The 14,379-nt window shown below is 37.6% G+C and overlaps 1 protein-coding gene across 9 annotated transcripts in view; it reads left to right on the top strand.

Annotated features, from left to right (window-relative positions):
• otofa (otoferlin a) overlaps positions 1-14,379 on the top strand; it is a 78,853-nt gene that overhangs the window by 35,150 nt on the left and 29,324 nt on the right. For all 9 annotated transcript variants that reach the window (XM_087851859.1, XM_087851861.1, XM_087851862.1 and 6 more), the window contains exons 5-7: positions 156-355; positions 13,536-13,606; positions 13,863-13,989. In XM_087851859.1, the coding sequence (XP_087707985.1) occupies positions 156-355; positions 13,536-13,606; positions 13,863-13,989 (398 nt within the window). The remainder of the gene's footprint in view (positions 1-155; positions 356-13,535; positions 13,607-13,862; positions 13,990-14,379) is intronic.

The raw sequence follows: 14,379 nt of genomic DNA, 5'->3' as shown, positions 1-14,379 counted from the left end.
AATTAAATGACCAGTTAAGTACTTGAAGTCATTTAAAGATAAGCTGTACGTCTTTGCCTTTGAAAGATTTACTATGATTTTATCCAAATACTTTGAAGCTTCGTAACACCATTTCAAGTAAGCTCATTTTCATTCATTCACTATTTCATTTCCAGACCAATGTTACCATAGAGATCAGGTACCAGCCGATGGATGGCATGGTCGGAGTGTGGAGTGACGGGGACTTCTTGGATGTTCCTGACGACCGTGATGGGACGTTTTCCTTTGAAACAGATAGCTTGCTGTCAGGACAAAGCCACGTGTCAGGGACGTCCCCTGGACGATCTTTACATGGATCCATACCAACCTTCAGAAAGTAAGTCAAACATAAAACCATCTCTACATTAGAACTAGAGGTGGGAATCACCATACAACTCACGATACGATATTATCACAATACTTAACGCACGATACGATATTATTGCAATTTCTTAAAATATTTTGCGATATTCAAATTCTGTATATAAAGGTAAACTTTATCAATATTCATTTTATCTAATATCACAGTCTCACACTCAGTCTTTCTCTCATTTCAGTCAGTTTTATAAACTGAACGGTTTGTTTTACAGTCTAGTCCAACTTAACTGAATGCAACCATCTGGTACAATTATAGCTATTCTGAACTATGCAATTTATGAAAACTATGCAGCCCGTTCAGCAACTGAAGAATTTGAAAGTAAATTAAAACAAAATATAATTTTACATTAAATAAAAAAGTTTTAAACTTAATTAAAATAAAACATGTCTTAAATTAAAATAAGTAAACTGTCATGTTTATTGCTGCCATAAAAAAAGTTAAACACATTTGGACAGTGAAGGAATGTTTCTGAAGGATTCTTGCTCAGAAAAAGGAGCTGATCAACATGCTCTGAAGTCAGAGCTCTGAAGTTCCAGTCCACGAAAAAAATTGTTTGTAACAAAATATCGATTTCTGCTGTCCCTGTATCGATACATTATTAGCAAACAAAATATCACAATACTACATAGTATCGATTTTTTCCCCCACCCCTAATTAGAACATAGCACATTACAAATCAACTACTCTTAATTTGCCTTTTAAGATTAATGTGTTGGCTTCCCAAACAAGAAATATTGTTTTAATTACACGATTCACTTTTTAAGAAGTCAGTTCCAGTAACAGCACTACTGGCTCACACGTGGGTGAGAATTACTGACTAGTTCATGCAACATCTGTTATGATTACAGAGAGAAATAAACAGGGAGTCTGTTTTTAATGAAGACTTTATTGTTCCACAAACAAGCTGTTATAAGTGATCAGCTGATCATCAGTCTATGGTGTAGACTTGACTATTGTTATTGTTTTTTCAAAGTTTCAATGAAATAAGCAAAGTATTCAAGGCAGAACTAGCAGCTTAACCCCTCCGGACAGTTACATAACTGTAAAGCCAAAAGGAACAACCTTTGGCCTTATGTAGAAAAGACATAAATTTACTCAATTTAATACCAGAGCAGTGAAGAACAACAGTTGCTGGATTCTTTAGTCTCAGTAGTACTAGGCAGCTCTTTTTAACATAAATGACCTAATTGCTGTCCAGAGACTCCAGACTGAAAGACGTTAGAAGTTGTTTTGCATATTTGGCACAGAGTAAAGCTTTGTAGCTCTGTAAGAAGTTTGCAGTGTCTGATAAACGGTAATGCGGTAAAAATGCAGTAGGTTATGAACGAGAAGCCAACATGGAAGCTAGAAGTATCTTTCATTGAGTGTTTTAGTTGAATTGTTATAGTTCCTCCTACATAACTGCAATATCTCTTGTTAAATTACCATCTTCTACTGGTGTTATATGTCATGCCCCATTTCCTGTCTGCCTCTTCACTGTCTGATAACAGACAAAAGTAATCTTAAAACACCAAACAAGAAGTGTTTAATTTCATTGATTACACATGAGTAGAGTGCAGCGTCCACTATACGGGAAAATGTATGAGCATCATGAAGTTGAATCTCCACATATTGCTGTTGTATAATAGTAATAAGCAATAATTATGTTGGGTCACAGGATCCATGTGTATACAAACTTTTCCATTTCTTTAATCCGTGCTGGCATTTTTTTCCTGAAAACCTATTGCACACCTGACACACACACACACTGAAAATGTATGTATGCCTGTTTTAAGAAAAAATATAAAGATCCTCATCTACTGTATAAGCAGAATCAATAATGTCATTCCTAACAATAAAATCGATTCCTATAGACAAGTAAACGCAGGCCATACAACATCAGATATATTTAGTATAGAAAGCTCTAAGAGCATGTTCTGCCAAGGCTTTTTCTCTTTTGTCATCCTCTTCCTCTGCAGTTCTACTGTTGCGTTTTCGCTGAATAGCATGTGAAATAATCTGTGGGTTGTATTGATTTCCGCTGAACACAGCCAAACCCAGCTTTGTGCTGTGTATTGAATGGGCGTGTATAAAAAGTTTGTGTGTAGCTTGCTGTTGTGCTCAAGTATTTGTCTGTTAATACTGAACTCCTACGTTTACATCGTCTTACAGTATCAAATTCCTTGGAAACAGGGTTTCCAGCCTGAGGACAATGTTGGATAGAAGTTATAGAGCTTCCCATGAGTGTTATATAAGAAAGGAAGACTTTGGATATTGCTCAGAAAACAGAAATGAAAATACTGCTGTAGAAAAATAGTGTAAAAGAATTTAGTAGCAGGAAGAAAATTGTGATCAAATTTTTAACCTATAAACTGTGTGTGAATTTTTGCTACACATGCTTCAGATGAACCGGCCTTCTTGTTTCATTGCTGAGGTTGCTACAAGCTGTCAGTCAGACCTTGTAACGAGGTGTCGAAAGGGAAGAAAAGGTGAATGAGTTCCTGAGAAAGCCCAGACAAAAAGTTCAGCTCTAAACTGCTGCGAAATAGTGTGGCAGGATTGTAGGAGGATTTTTAATAGCCTTGCCACTTCTCATTCAATCCTATTAGTTCCTGAGTTACCGGCTGCTAAGTTTCTCTATGGTTGAGATGTTTTCAGAATTAAAATTCCCAAAGATATTTCACTGTGTCTTGAATTCTGATGCTCCAAAGCCGCTGTTAATTGTCCTCACTGTGGTAATGAAGTGTGGATGTGCAGGAGATGATAACCTGGAATGAGCCTCTCATTCCTGGAGAGTGGAGGGGGATTAGGAGGAGGAGATGGAGAATGTCATTTGCAGTTTTAGCAGCAGCTTTAACAATGATCCTCGATTTTTATTTTTAAGTTTAAGTTTACAGCTCTATGTTTGTCATTTTTAATCAGGGGTTGCAACTCCTGTTGAGGACTAGGGTGTACCAGGTCATGGTGGAGAGTAGACCATAGTGACTTTAACCCATTTTAGGGCAAATATTTCACATCTCACACCTCAGTAATTGTTAGTTGTCCTTCCCAGGTATTAATTATTAGCATTTCAGAACTTAAAAGGATTTTTATTAGCTGCTGCTAGATTGAGACTTTAAATGCAGCACATTCTAATGTGAGTTACATTTAAAAAGCAGGAATTCAGTTTCCTGTTCTGAGCTTAATTGTGGAAGAACAAACATGATCCTGCACAGCGCTCAACCCACTGGTGCCTATTTCTGTTATGTCAGCTGTAGCCTAAAGGTCATGTGTGCCTCATACACGGGGGTTGGTGTTCAGTGGGGATGGAATTTCATCTTTATATCTTTTCAGCACTTCTGTAAATGACAAATTGGTTAGTGAAGGTATATGACTTCCTCTTCATCCCCTTAAGTTGGTACAGTACTGCTGCCACCTCTTCCTATCTCTCTGCAAAGTCTCTGGGCCTGCAGGGTGATTTATGGCAGCACCCATAAAGCACTGCATGCTATCTGCAACACAACAATAAGCCAGCTTTTTAGGGGTTTTGTTATTTCTAAAAGTAAATCAAGTTCTCTGAGTTTCATTTAAGCAAATGTGTTGTTTAGAGAACGAGTAAGGTGCTGAGCAGATTTTAGGATAGATTTGATTCTCCAGCTGTCTCCACAATACGCATGAGGTTTACTTTGTTATCTGTAACTTGACCAAACACCTTGTGATTAGTAAAAGAAGTACAAATTGCATGCTGGTTGGCTTGATCAGTGGGGTAAGTTTATTAAGAGACTGTGAATAACTTTTTTAACCTCTGCTTTGTTTTGACATGTTTTATACTTTTTCTTCGGGCACTAGAAACTACGTTGTGGTATTTAGATAAATTTATGTACTACATGCTGTTTAGTTAAGGTAAGGAAAAGATTGCGATTTTGGTTAAAGTGTGCCTTATAAGTCTGAATATGAACCCTTGAAATGCATCCATATGTGAAAGTTATGGAATAAGTGACCAGTGTCACTGCTGCCTAAACGCAGTGCATGAGGCACAGATCACAAAAAATACCATGAGAAAATAAACTAAAATAAAATGAGATCTACAGACATCAAGACCTGGAAATAAAAGACCAGAACCCTAGTGCATAGGGCTAACAGAGCGTTTTCTTCCTGTTGAAATAATGTTGAATTTCATAGCTGTAAATTTTCATTGTGTTTATCCAGGTAGTTTGAATATGCATGCACCATTTGCACAACATCACCCTCCTGTCTTCATTCCCACTGCGGCAAAAGGTAATTTGTTCAAGCAAGCGTTAATCTACTTGTGTTTTATTATTATTATCTGGTCTACTTGATTTATTTTCACCAGTGTAAATTGCAGCATCCTTAAAGACAGCCGTGTTGTCACACAGCTGTGATCTATCCTCATACTGTGTGCCAGTGTTGTGTGATCTCCTATCTCACTGGTCGCTGTGTCTTTAGGTCTGCTCACAACATCACTGACTCCCTGAGGAAACATTCATTAGAGCAGACATGTCCGCTAATACAAAAATCTGGTCTTCAGTATGCATATAATCATCGTATTCTGCCTTCTTTATTTGTGTAGGAACCTAAAAGGAGTGCTTGCATTGGTCCTGTTGATTGATCAGGCTTTTTCTAAGTCGTGATTAGATGTATAACTAACTGCCATCCCCCTAATTCTCACCTGATTGTAGTTACACTAGTACAGCTTAACCACTGCACTTTCCACTCTTGTGTTGCACAATAATCAATGAATGCTCTATTAATAACAAGGTGAATTATTAAGTCTACTTATAGGTCTTAGTCTTTATCAATTCCATTAGTTATTCAGGATCAATTTTACTTACATAACCTAATAAAAACTATGAAAAGCTATGAAACAAACAGCATAATTTAATAAGAGCACAAAATAAACACCTACAAATAGATGAAGTTATTTTCCCTGTGGCTGTGCTCCATCACAACACAAATGGCATCAGTCAGGACATCCCTGGAGAACTGAGGCACTTAGCTAATCTAACTGCATGCAACACTGTCAGGGCTATTTACTTCTTTTATTGTTTCAATTAGGCACACACGGACACAGAGAGTGCCCCTTTTGTTTTCAGTCATTTGAAGCGACTACCTCTATTAATGAAATGTAAATGTAAATGGGAAAGTGAATGAACAAGGGAATTATTACAAGGGGGAAAACAACGCTTGATGATTTAGCACTTTTTTTAAAGTACATTTATATATTTATAATATCAGTCTTTGACCAAGTAACAAGGCAGACAGAGTGAAATCCCTGTGGTTGTTTTTGTAAAAGCATTTCCCCAACAAGTGCAATTTCACAATCTTGCTTTAAACACAATGTTTCATACAGCATCAAATAAGATTTGAGCTCCAAGAGAATTTCAAATGATGACAACATAAAATGAATAAAAATGCTATTGATATATTGTCGCCCGCGGCCTCTAAGCATGCTGCAGTGTCTTTAATCTTAGTGTTATTGATACCAGATTGTTTTTAAAACTGCCAAACTAGTTTGGGTCTTTTTGGCCTCCTTCTTTAAAGTCCCTGGGAGGGAATTTGCAAAGTGTACCATGAGAGGGTGGAGGGTTAAAGAATCTGTTGATTTTAAACAGTTAGAGGTGTTATTTTTCCTTTGTTTATTTATAAAGTCTTTCTAGTTTGATTTTTTCTTTAGTTGGCTGCACTCTATATATGACACATTAGATCACAGATGTGAAGGAAGGACCGGACTGTCAGCCTCCTGAACAATTTATTCTGCCTCTACCTCACAGTCAGCCCTCACACACAGAGTTCAAACAACCCTTTATTCTGACAATGTATTTCAAAATGAGCGATAGCAGAAAAGTGTATATTTAGAGATTTATGTTCTAGACTCACAGTCATTTCTGTTAAATATTATGTGGTCTGTGCTGCTAAAAAAAAAGTGTAAAACATTTTTCTTGTAATCCCAGCCATTTAAAACACACATGTTGGTGAACAGCAACTTTTCTGTATTTTCACCTCAAACTAACATGGCATTTCTGACTTATTTTAGGTGTTAGATACTGCCAGATGCACTGTTCTGGCACACACACTGTAAACTTGCGATTGTACACTGTTGTCAGCAAAAACCTTCAGATCAATGAATGAGAACACTGCCGCCACACTGCAATCACAGATAAAGTTTCCAAAGTCCCATTTTGTTAAAAGATTAGTGACGAGCGATGTAAAAATCCAGAGGCTGGTTTGTCTTATCTATCCAATTAAATGTAAACTGTAACTTATCAGTTGAGGAACCTTGCAAAGAAAGTTACCACATGAAAAATGAGAAATATTAAGGAAAAAACATCTTGTAATATTCTCCTGTGTCAGTCTGGGGTTCAAATGTTGCATTTTAAAGTCAAAGAGTAACTTTAATGCAATGTTTTAACTGAATGATATTTTTTTTCTCTTCACCCTTTCGCTTGTGTGTCGCTAAATTGCAGCCGTTGTAATTTAAATCTTTGGCATTACTTGTTTCTTTTCATGCACTGATAACCTCTTGAGGGATTGCAGCTCTCATCTCTGCTGTTTTGTTTTGCTGTGCTTTGCACTGGCTCTTATCTTCAGCCTCTTTGATAGCGCTGGTGTGTAAATTTGACCTTTTTTTGTCTCCCGATGCTGTGTCTTCTTGTTTTCTTTTTTTGTTCAAAGCCCTGATGAAGGAGCAGATTACAATGATGACATAGAGACATCCCAGTTTTTTGTTGTTTTTTTTTATTGCATGTGTTTAATCCAGACAGGAGTTGTAAAGTTGTACGCCATAAAGAAGCTAAGGTTGCCATTATTATTTTTTAAATTACTTTAGACATAAAAAGAACCAAAATTCACTCTAGAATCAGCAGGTAAGGCAGACAAAAGTCAAACTTAAGTAAAACTGAAAGATGGCACAAAGTGTATTCAGTGTTATGGGAGGTCGTCCAGCAGTGGTCCAGCAAAACTCACATAATGACAAAGAGATAAAAGGACAATTCTCCTCATTCAGCTAGCCGATACAGGAAGTGACCAGGAAAATTAAACTAAGAAACACAAGAAGAGAACTAAGGAACTATGTGGCAGACCACCACAATTGCATAAAACAAAATGTTTTCCTTTACACATCAGCGGGAACATCCAAAACTCCTCAGCACAGCCTGAATTAAACTTTAATATCCAGAGATTTTCTTTTCCAGTCCAGTTGGTGCAATAAAAAATATGAAGAAATAATTAAATAAAAATGCTATTTTTGGAGTGGATATTAAAATTTTAAATGTGATGAATGTTCCTACAAAAAATGCTGTTGTGTACTATACATTCTAATACCCCTGCCCTTAATTTCAGTTTCCTCAGCACTTTTTATTTTCTTCTTTTTGTCTGAGTTTTCAGTTTGTGTTATGGGTAACATCTTCCTTCCTGATGCAGACACAGTGTTAAATAATAGACCTGTGATTTTTTTTTTTTTAAGTTTTGTTTGCTATAAATAGGCCAGCAAGACTCAGAGGACTTTGTTGTGTAGGCAGGCTTTAAACTTGCACGAGAATTTAACTATGTGACTCTAATGGGGATGAAGTTATAAGCAAACATTTACTAGATCATGCATGCAAAGGATATCAATTAAGCAAATGAAGTGAGAACACAATGCACTTCATAAGATCTGTCTAAATCATGGGGATGATAGGAACACAAACGTTATCAATTAGAAAGCTAAAAAACAAAACAGGGCTTAATAGCCAAGGAAAGAAATCAAGTGTAGAGAACTAGAGAGTGAAAGCGAAAAGGGAGCGCTGTTCAATAAGGTTTCAGGATAGAGTTCTTATTATCTCAGCTTCATTCCCTCGCAGTGTTATCAGGTAGTGCTGATCTTTGTCTGGCTCAATGTGCATCCAATCCAATTCATGTGAGAAAGAAAGAAGAGATATATATGGAGGGAATCTTTGTGAGCCCCTTTCAGCAGAACTCCCAGAGCAGAACTGACAGTATATGTTAGTTAAATATTAATTGCTCCTGGGATATTTTCTGTCTTCACTTTATTTATTTGTTTTCTTCTGAACTGAAATTAACACATGAGAAAACATGCAGATGGATAGATGCTAACTAACGGCTCAGCTATTACTGTCTGGGGGAAACTGTGAGAGAATATTGGATTAACCTCAGCAAACTCAGAAATCTAACAAATGTAATACTCGTGATTTAACTGAACGGTATTAAATGATTCATAAATACACACTCACAGAGCTCTGTTGTTATATACACTATGCTTCCATGTTGTTTACAACAAATTTTCACCCTAATATCCTGAACGTGACACCAGAAGATTAGACTCATCAGATCAAGCAATACTTTTCCAATCTTCTGTTGTCCAGTTTTGGTGAGCCTGTGTGAAGTGTAGTCTCAGTTTCCTGCTTTAAGCTGACAGAAATGGCATTCGCTGTGGTTTTGCCCAGAGAACCACCGTGCACTGGCTATTTTGTCTTTTTTTTCTCTTCTCTGCAACCTAACCACCTGTACTTTTCCACCAGCTAACATTACAGGAGTGGTACCAACTCATAACATACAATTTTTTGGCTTGTAATATTAGAAGCACTTAGTAGAAAGACTATTTAAAGAAAGTGGAAATAGCCACCTTGGTGTCACCTGTCTTGAGCTTCAGGTTTGGCATTTTACCGTAACAAACTTGTTTTTTATTTTTATTTTTTACATAGAAAATACTATACTTGGATAAGATGCTAGAGAGGAACAAGAAGTGGATCTGACAGAGAATGTAAGAACTCTAATCATGCCTAACGTTACCAATCCTGCTCTAGTGAATGTTTTACTTTGTGATTATCCATCCAACCATTTATTTTCTTCCACTTATCCAGTTGTGGGTCACAGGGGACACTTGAGCCTGTCGCAGCTGTCATAGACGTGGATGCACTACACCCTGGAGAGATCACCAGACTAACAACAGGGCTAACACATAGTGACAGATTGCCACTCGTGCTACTTTTATGGCTAGTAAAAATTTAGATCACCAATTAACCTAACAACATGCATGTCTTTGAAATATGAAGCTGGATTACCTCGAGGGTAGGCCTGAGGAGAACATGCAAACTCCATAAAGAAAGGCTCCAAGCCAGAGGCCCATAGCAAGAAACAAGTCCATTTTATACAGTCTATCTTTCGGGAGCGCTCTGAAGTTGCAGTTCTGAAAAACAAACGCAGACAGAAAGCCGACTATAATCAAAGTCAGTATATTATTCTTGTGTTTTAGAGCAGCGGTCCCCAATCCCCGGGCCTCGGACCGGTACCGCTCCGTGAGTCGTTTGGTACCGGGCCGTGAGAGTTGAGGCTCAGGTGTGAAATGTATAGTTTTCAGGGTTTTTATCGGTTTTCAGCGTTATTTTGTTTTCGTTTTTATCATTAACTCGTTTTACTGGGTCTTTTCACGTGTGTTATGAATAAATCTTCTCTTTTTCGGTACCGGTACACCTTAAAGGCCGGTCCATGAAAATATTGTCGGGCATAAACTGGTCCGTGGCGCAAAAAAGGTTGGGGACCGCCGTTTTAGAGTAATACCATAGTTTGTCACTTATGAATACCAAGCAGGGGACACTGATGTGAGAGCAGATTAGTTCAGTGAAAAAATACGCACAAGCCCAGAGCATAATCATCCAAACCAAGCCAGTGTAATTTGTTCACTAATGGCTGAGGGTATACTATTCAGTGACCTAAATCCTGACTGACAAATAGTTTATATAACCATATAACTGTTATTCATTTTATCAGAACAAACATTGTATAAGTTAGATAGCTTGAAATGCTTTGCTTACAGATAATGTTTAGATCAAGCTGTTAGTGAATAACTTCAGTTTGTTCATTGATCTTTACTGCAATTTAAATGTGTAGTAGAGGGTTTATGGTTGTGTATGCATCAACGAGTTCTACTCACTCTCCTGAGATATACAGCACAGTTTAAGCGTGCAAGTACACATGTCTTTATGCTCCTTTGCCTTTAAAGTATGCAAAAGCTGTGCTCTTCATGCATTAGTGGGCTTGTTCTCGTTATATCTACTAATCTTGAATACACATCGCTCTGCATTCTGGGTGTTTACTTGTATGTTGGGTTTGACTGCAGTGTAACTAGAGCAATAGGTTTTTTGCAGATCAAAGGAAACAAGGAAAGACTTGCAACATGATCTTAAGCTTCTCAACAAGTCGCCCCTTCTCTCTGTTTTCTTTTCAAGTTTGATGTGTTGTGACTTTTTACTTGCTTACTTTCAAAGCTACGAGTGAATTTGCATATTTTTATTTCTGTAATTGGAAACACTTGGTTGTAAAGTTTCCCTGCCACCTACTCAAATCTTTGAAGGTTACATTTCATAACTAATTCATTAAAGAAGGACTACTCATTAAAAAAGGTGGAAAAAACAACATCCGTTATTTGACTCATAAGGAAATGAAAAAGAGTGAAGGGTGTGACGTCAAATGTATGAAGCGTCCATTTCTATTCTCTCTTCCCTGTATTATAATCACAGTGACTTTAGCTTTATCATCAATGTCAGCACTGGCCATTAGTTTAATAATCTGACCTGTGCACAGTGTCCTCTTGCAACATTCTTATAAGGCAGGCTCAATCCATGCTTTTATGTTGTTTATGCCTAGTTTTGGCACTACCATCTGAATATCGCAGCAGAAATTGAGAGTCATCAGAGCAGGCAATGTCTCTCCAATCTAATATTGTCCCATTCTGATGAGCCCGTGTGAATTCTAGCCTCGGTTTCCTGTTATTAGCTGCCTGAAGTGGCACCTGGAGAGGGCGTCTGCTCCTGCAGCCCATCTGCTTCAAAGTTCAAAGTGTTGTGCTTTCAGAGATGCTCTTCTGTGTACCTCTGTTGTAAAGAGTGGTTATTTGAGTTACTGTTGCCTTCCATTTAGCTTAAAGCAGTCTGGCCATGCTTCTCTGACCTCTGATATCAACAAGGCATTTTTACCCACTGCCATTCACTATATATTTTCTATTATTCCCCCCAGTACCCCAGTAAATCAGCAGCTACTCCTTCTGGCACCAACAACTATGCCATGTTCAAAGTCACTTAAATCACCTTTCTTCCCCATTATGTTGCTCAGTTTGAACCTCAGCAGGCCATCTTGACCATGCTTACATACCTAAATGCATTGACTTGCTGTCATGTGATTGGCTGTTCAGATATTTGTGTTATTAGGCAGTTGAAAAGCTACAATATCGCATTAATTTCACGAGAGTTTGTTATGAGCTCTGGAGACTCTCGTTGTATTTGTAGAAGGATCTTTCCGTCTACAAATATCTACAAAACCCATCATCCTTTCTCTCCTCTACCTCCTGTCTTTGTATATCTGAACATGTCCCTCCACCTCTCTCTCTCTCTCTCTCTCTCCCTTTCCCTCATCCTCTCATCTGTCCAGCTACCATTTGCCAGGCTGGTCTGTTTTTCTGCACCTGACAGATATAGTATATGGGAATATAGTTTATAATAGAAAGAAGCTTCAGGTGGATTGATTTGACCTCCTTGGAGCTGAGTAGCATCAGTGTTTTTCATGTGGTATGTATAAGAAATACTTTTGTCACATTATTACATTGCAGTAATGTGTCCTCAGACTATAAGGAGAATAAGGACTATAAGAGAAATAGGTTAGACTACTGAAATACTCTTTTTTTGAAGAATAACTGTGAATGCAACTAATGTTTGATGTTAACTGCGTTATTAAACTGGTATTTCAGTTGAATAAAATTGATGAGGCTTAAAATTCAGCCCAAAACGTAAACATAATTAATTTTTGTCAGGGTCCGTGGGTCTTGGAAAAAGATCATTTGTAAAGATCATTTGTTTTCTTTTTTTTTTTCATTTAATGGATGCTTTTCTGGTTGGTTTCTTTATATTTGCTAGTTTCATATTCTCACATAGTTCTGTCCATGGTTATAGTTTGGTTTTTATCTAACTCCTTGAGTTCCTGTGTAATCCTGCTTCATGTCATCCTGCATGGTTATGTGTTTGCTTCCTCTGTGTTCCCAGCATTTTCAGCCTTAAGCATGTTTCAGTTTTCCAGTATTTCTGTGAATGGCAACATTAAAGCTGATATTTTCAGTTATACCTTTTTCCTGAGTCCTGGATTTGGGTCCACAAACCTGCCTGCCACACAGCCGACACCTGACTGCTTGCAATCTTGTAGCACTGAAAGAGAGCTGGAGAAGCTGGGTCTAGCTTCTTGATTAATTGGCACTTTTTACACATTCATATACAGTTCACGATTTACCATCCAGCACTTTTAATTTAAAGTACCTTATCAAGTAGGAAAAATATGGTTAAACTTTGCCTCGGGGACATGACGCAGATTGAGAAACCTAAAAGTAAAATCTTAAGCATAAATGGCCATTTTCACTGTTAATTGGAGGCTTTTTTTTTTTGCATTTTTAGTGGATATTTCTTAGTATATCCTGACTTTTATCAGGAATTCATAGACTTTTAAACCACCATGGGCTATGAACCTATCATATGAGATGTCTTAAACTTCAACTTTTCCATATTCCATGAAATGAGGCTGAACTGTTTTAAAATAACGAGGTAAAGATCAAAGCAAAAGTTGACCTCTGATACACCCGGCTCTCACTGCTTGAGGCAACAAAAGGAAAACCCTCCTATTCATTAATTTTCTGACATGTATCCATATCCGCAGCAAATTAGACAGCCACACTCATTCTTAATTATTAAGGCCCCTCATTTGTCGATCCGCTGATGACATCACAAGCTCTTTGTTGTTGCGGTGATATGTGATCCAGATAATATAGATGTGGAGACACTCGATACTCTTGTTTTGTGATTGAGGGTCTGGAGAATTGTTTGGTGGTGATCAGGGGGGTTAAAGCAACAGGAATTGAATGTCCAGCCAGTTTCAAAGATGTCTGTGAGGTATGGACAACTTTATGGTGTTGAATTGCATTCTGAGGGTGCACACAAGCCAGCAGTGGAGTTTTTGCTGGAGTTAAGTTTGTGTTTTAATGTTAACCCACCTCTCCTTATGTTACAACTCAAAGTGACAAGTTTGAAGTTCAGGATGGATCGGCAGTGAATCAGACACTTCATTACCACGATATCACTTCCGTCTTATCGCTTCTCTTTTTCATTGTTTTGTTCACCTTCACTAGAGCAGGGAAGGGAGTTTTCTCAGCCATGAAGCTCGGAAAGATCAAGAGCTCTAGAGACGACCACAAGAAAGGTAAAACACTCCACAAAACAAGACCTGTTTAAGTTACTGAAATTAGAAACTGAAGATTATTTTCTGATCTGAAATTACTTATTATTTATAATTATTTAGCAATAGAAACGTTTGATAGTTGTCTATAGGCTTAAAAGTGGTGTAAGCATTATTTAGTTGAAAATAATGGCGATCTAAAGTGCCTATCATGTTTTATTTGGTAATTGTGTGGTTTTTTTTGCTTTGTTTCTTTTTCTTCTTCCAATTATTCTTGCAGATGAGCCAGCAGTCCTGGACATGGAGGACTTGGACAAGAAAGCAATGCGTCTTGCTGGTATGCTGGAACCAGACACCATCTCTTTGGCCTCTGTCACGGCTGTCACCACAGATGTCTCCAATAAAAGGTCTTATGCAGTAACGCATGCACACATCACAAGGCACAGCATTAAAATACAAGCAGACCTAGAGGCAGGTTTCACAACCTGAAAGTTACAGTATCTCATAAAACTAGGTTATCTGTGTGGTGTAATGTAGTGTGGAATCCTGAAACAAGCAGAAACTGCTGGAATCTGTTCTTTCAAAGGCACACCCACAAGCTACTAAAAGCTATTAAAAAATGCTTGAATTTAAACTTTTATGAAGGCAGGCTTGTGTAAAATGAAGAAGTTCAGTCTGTATTTTCAGAGAGAGCTACCTAGATCTACCAAAACATCTTCAGCTGATGTAATGTTAATCTGTTTTACAGTCTGATTAGAAAAGAAAATATATGGAGGTCTGAAACCACTAATGTACAG

The sequence above is a fragment of the Neolamprologus brichardi genome, chromosome 15, assembly GCF_056152115.1.
Source record: "Neolamprologus brichardi isolate AB-2024 chromosome 15, ASM5615211v1, whole genome shotgun sequence".
Lineage (NCBI taxonomy): Eukaryota > Metazoa > Chordata > Actinopteri > Cichliformes > Cichlidae > Neolamprologus > Neolamprologus brichardi.
Note: the sequence above shows the minus strand (reverse complement) of the source record. Positions and strands in the feature narration are given on the sequence as shown.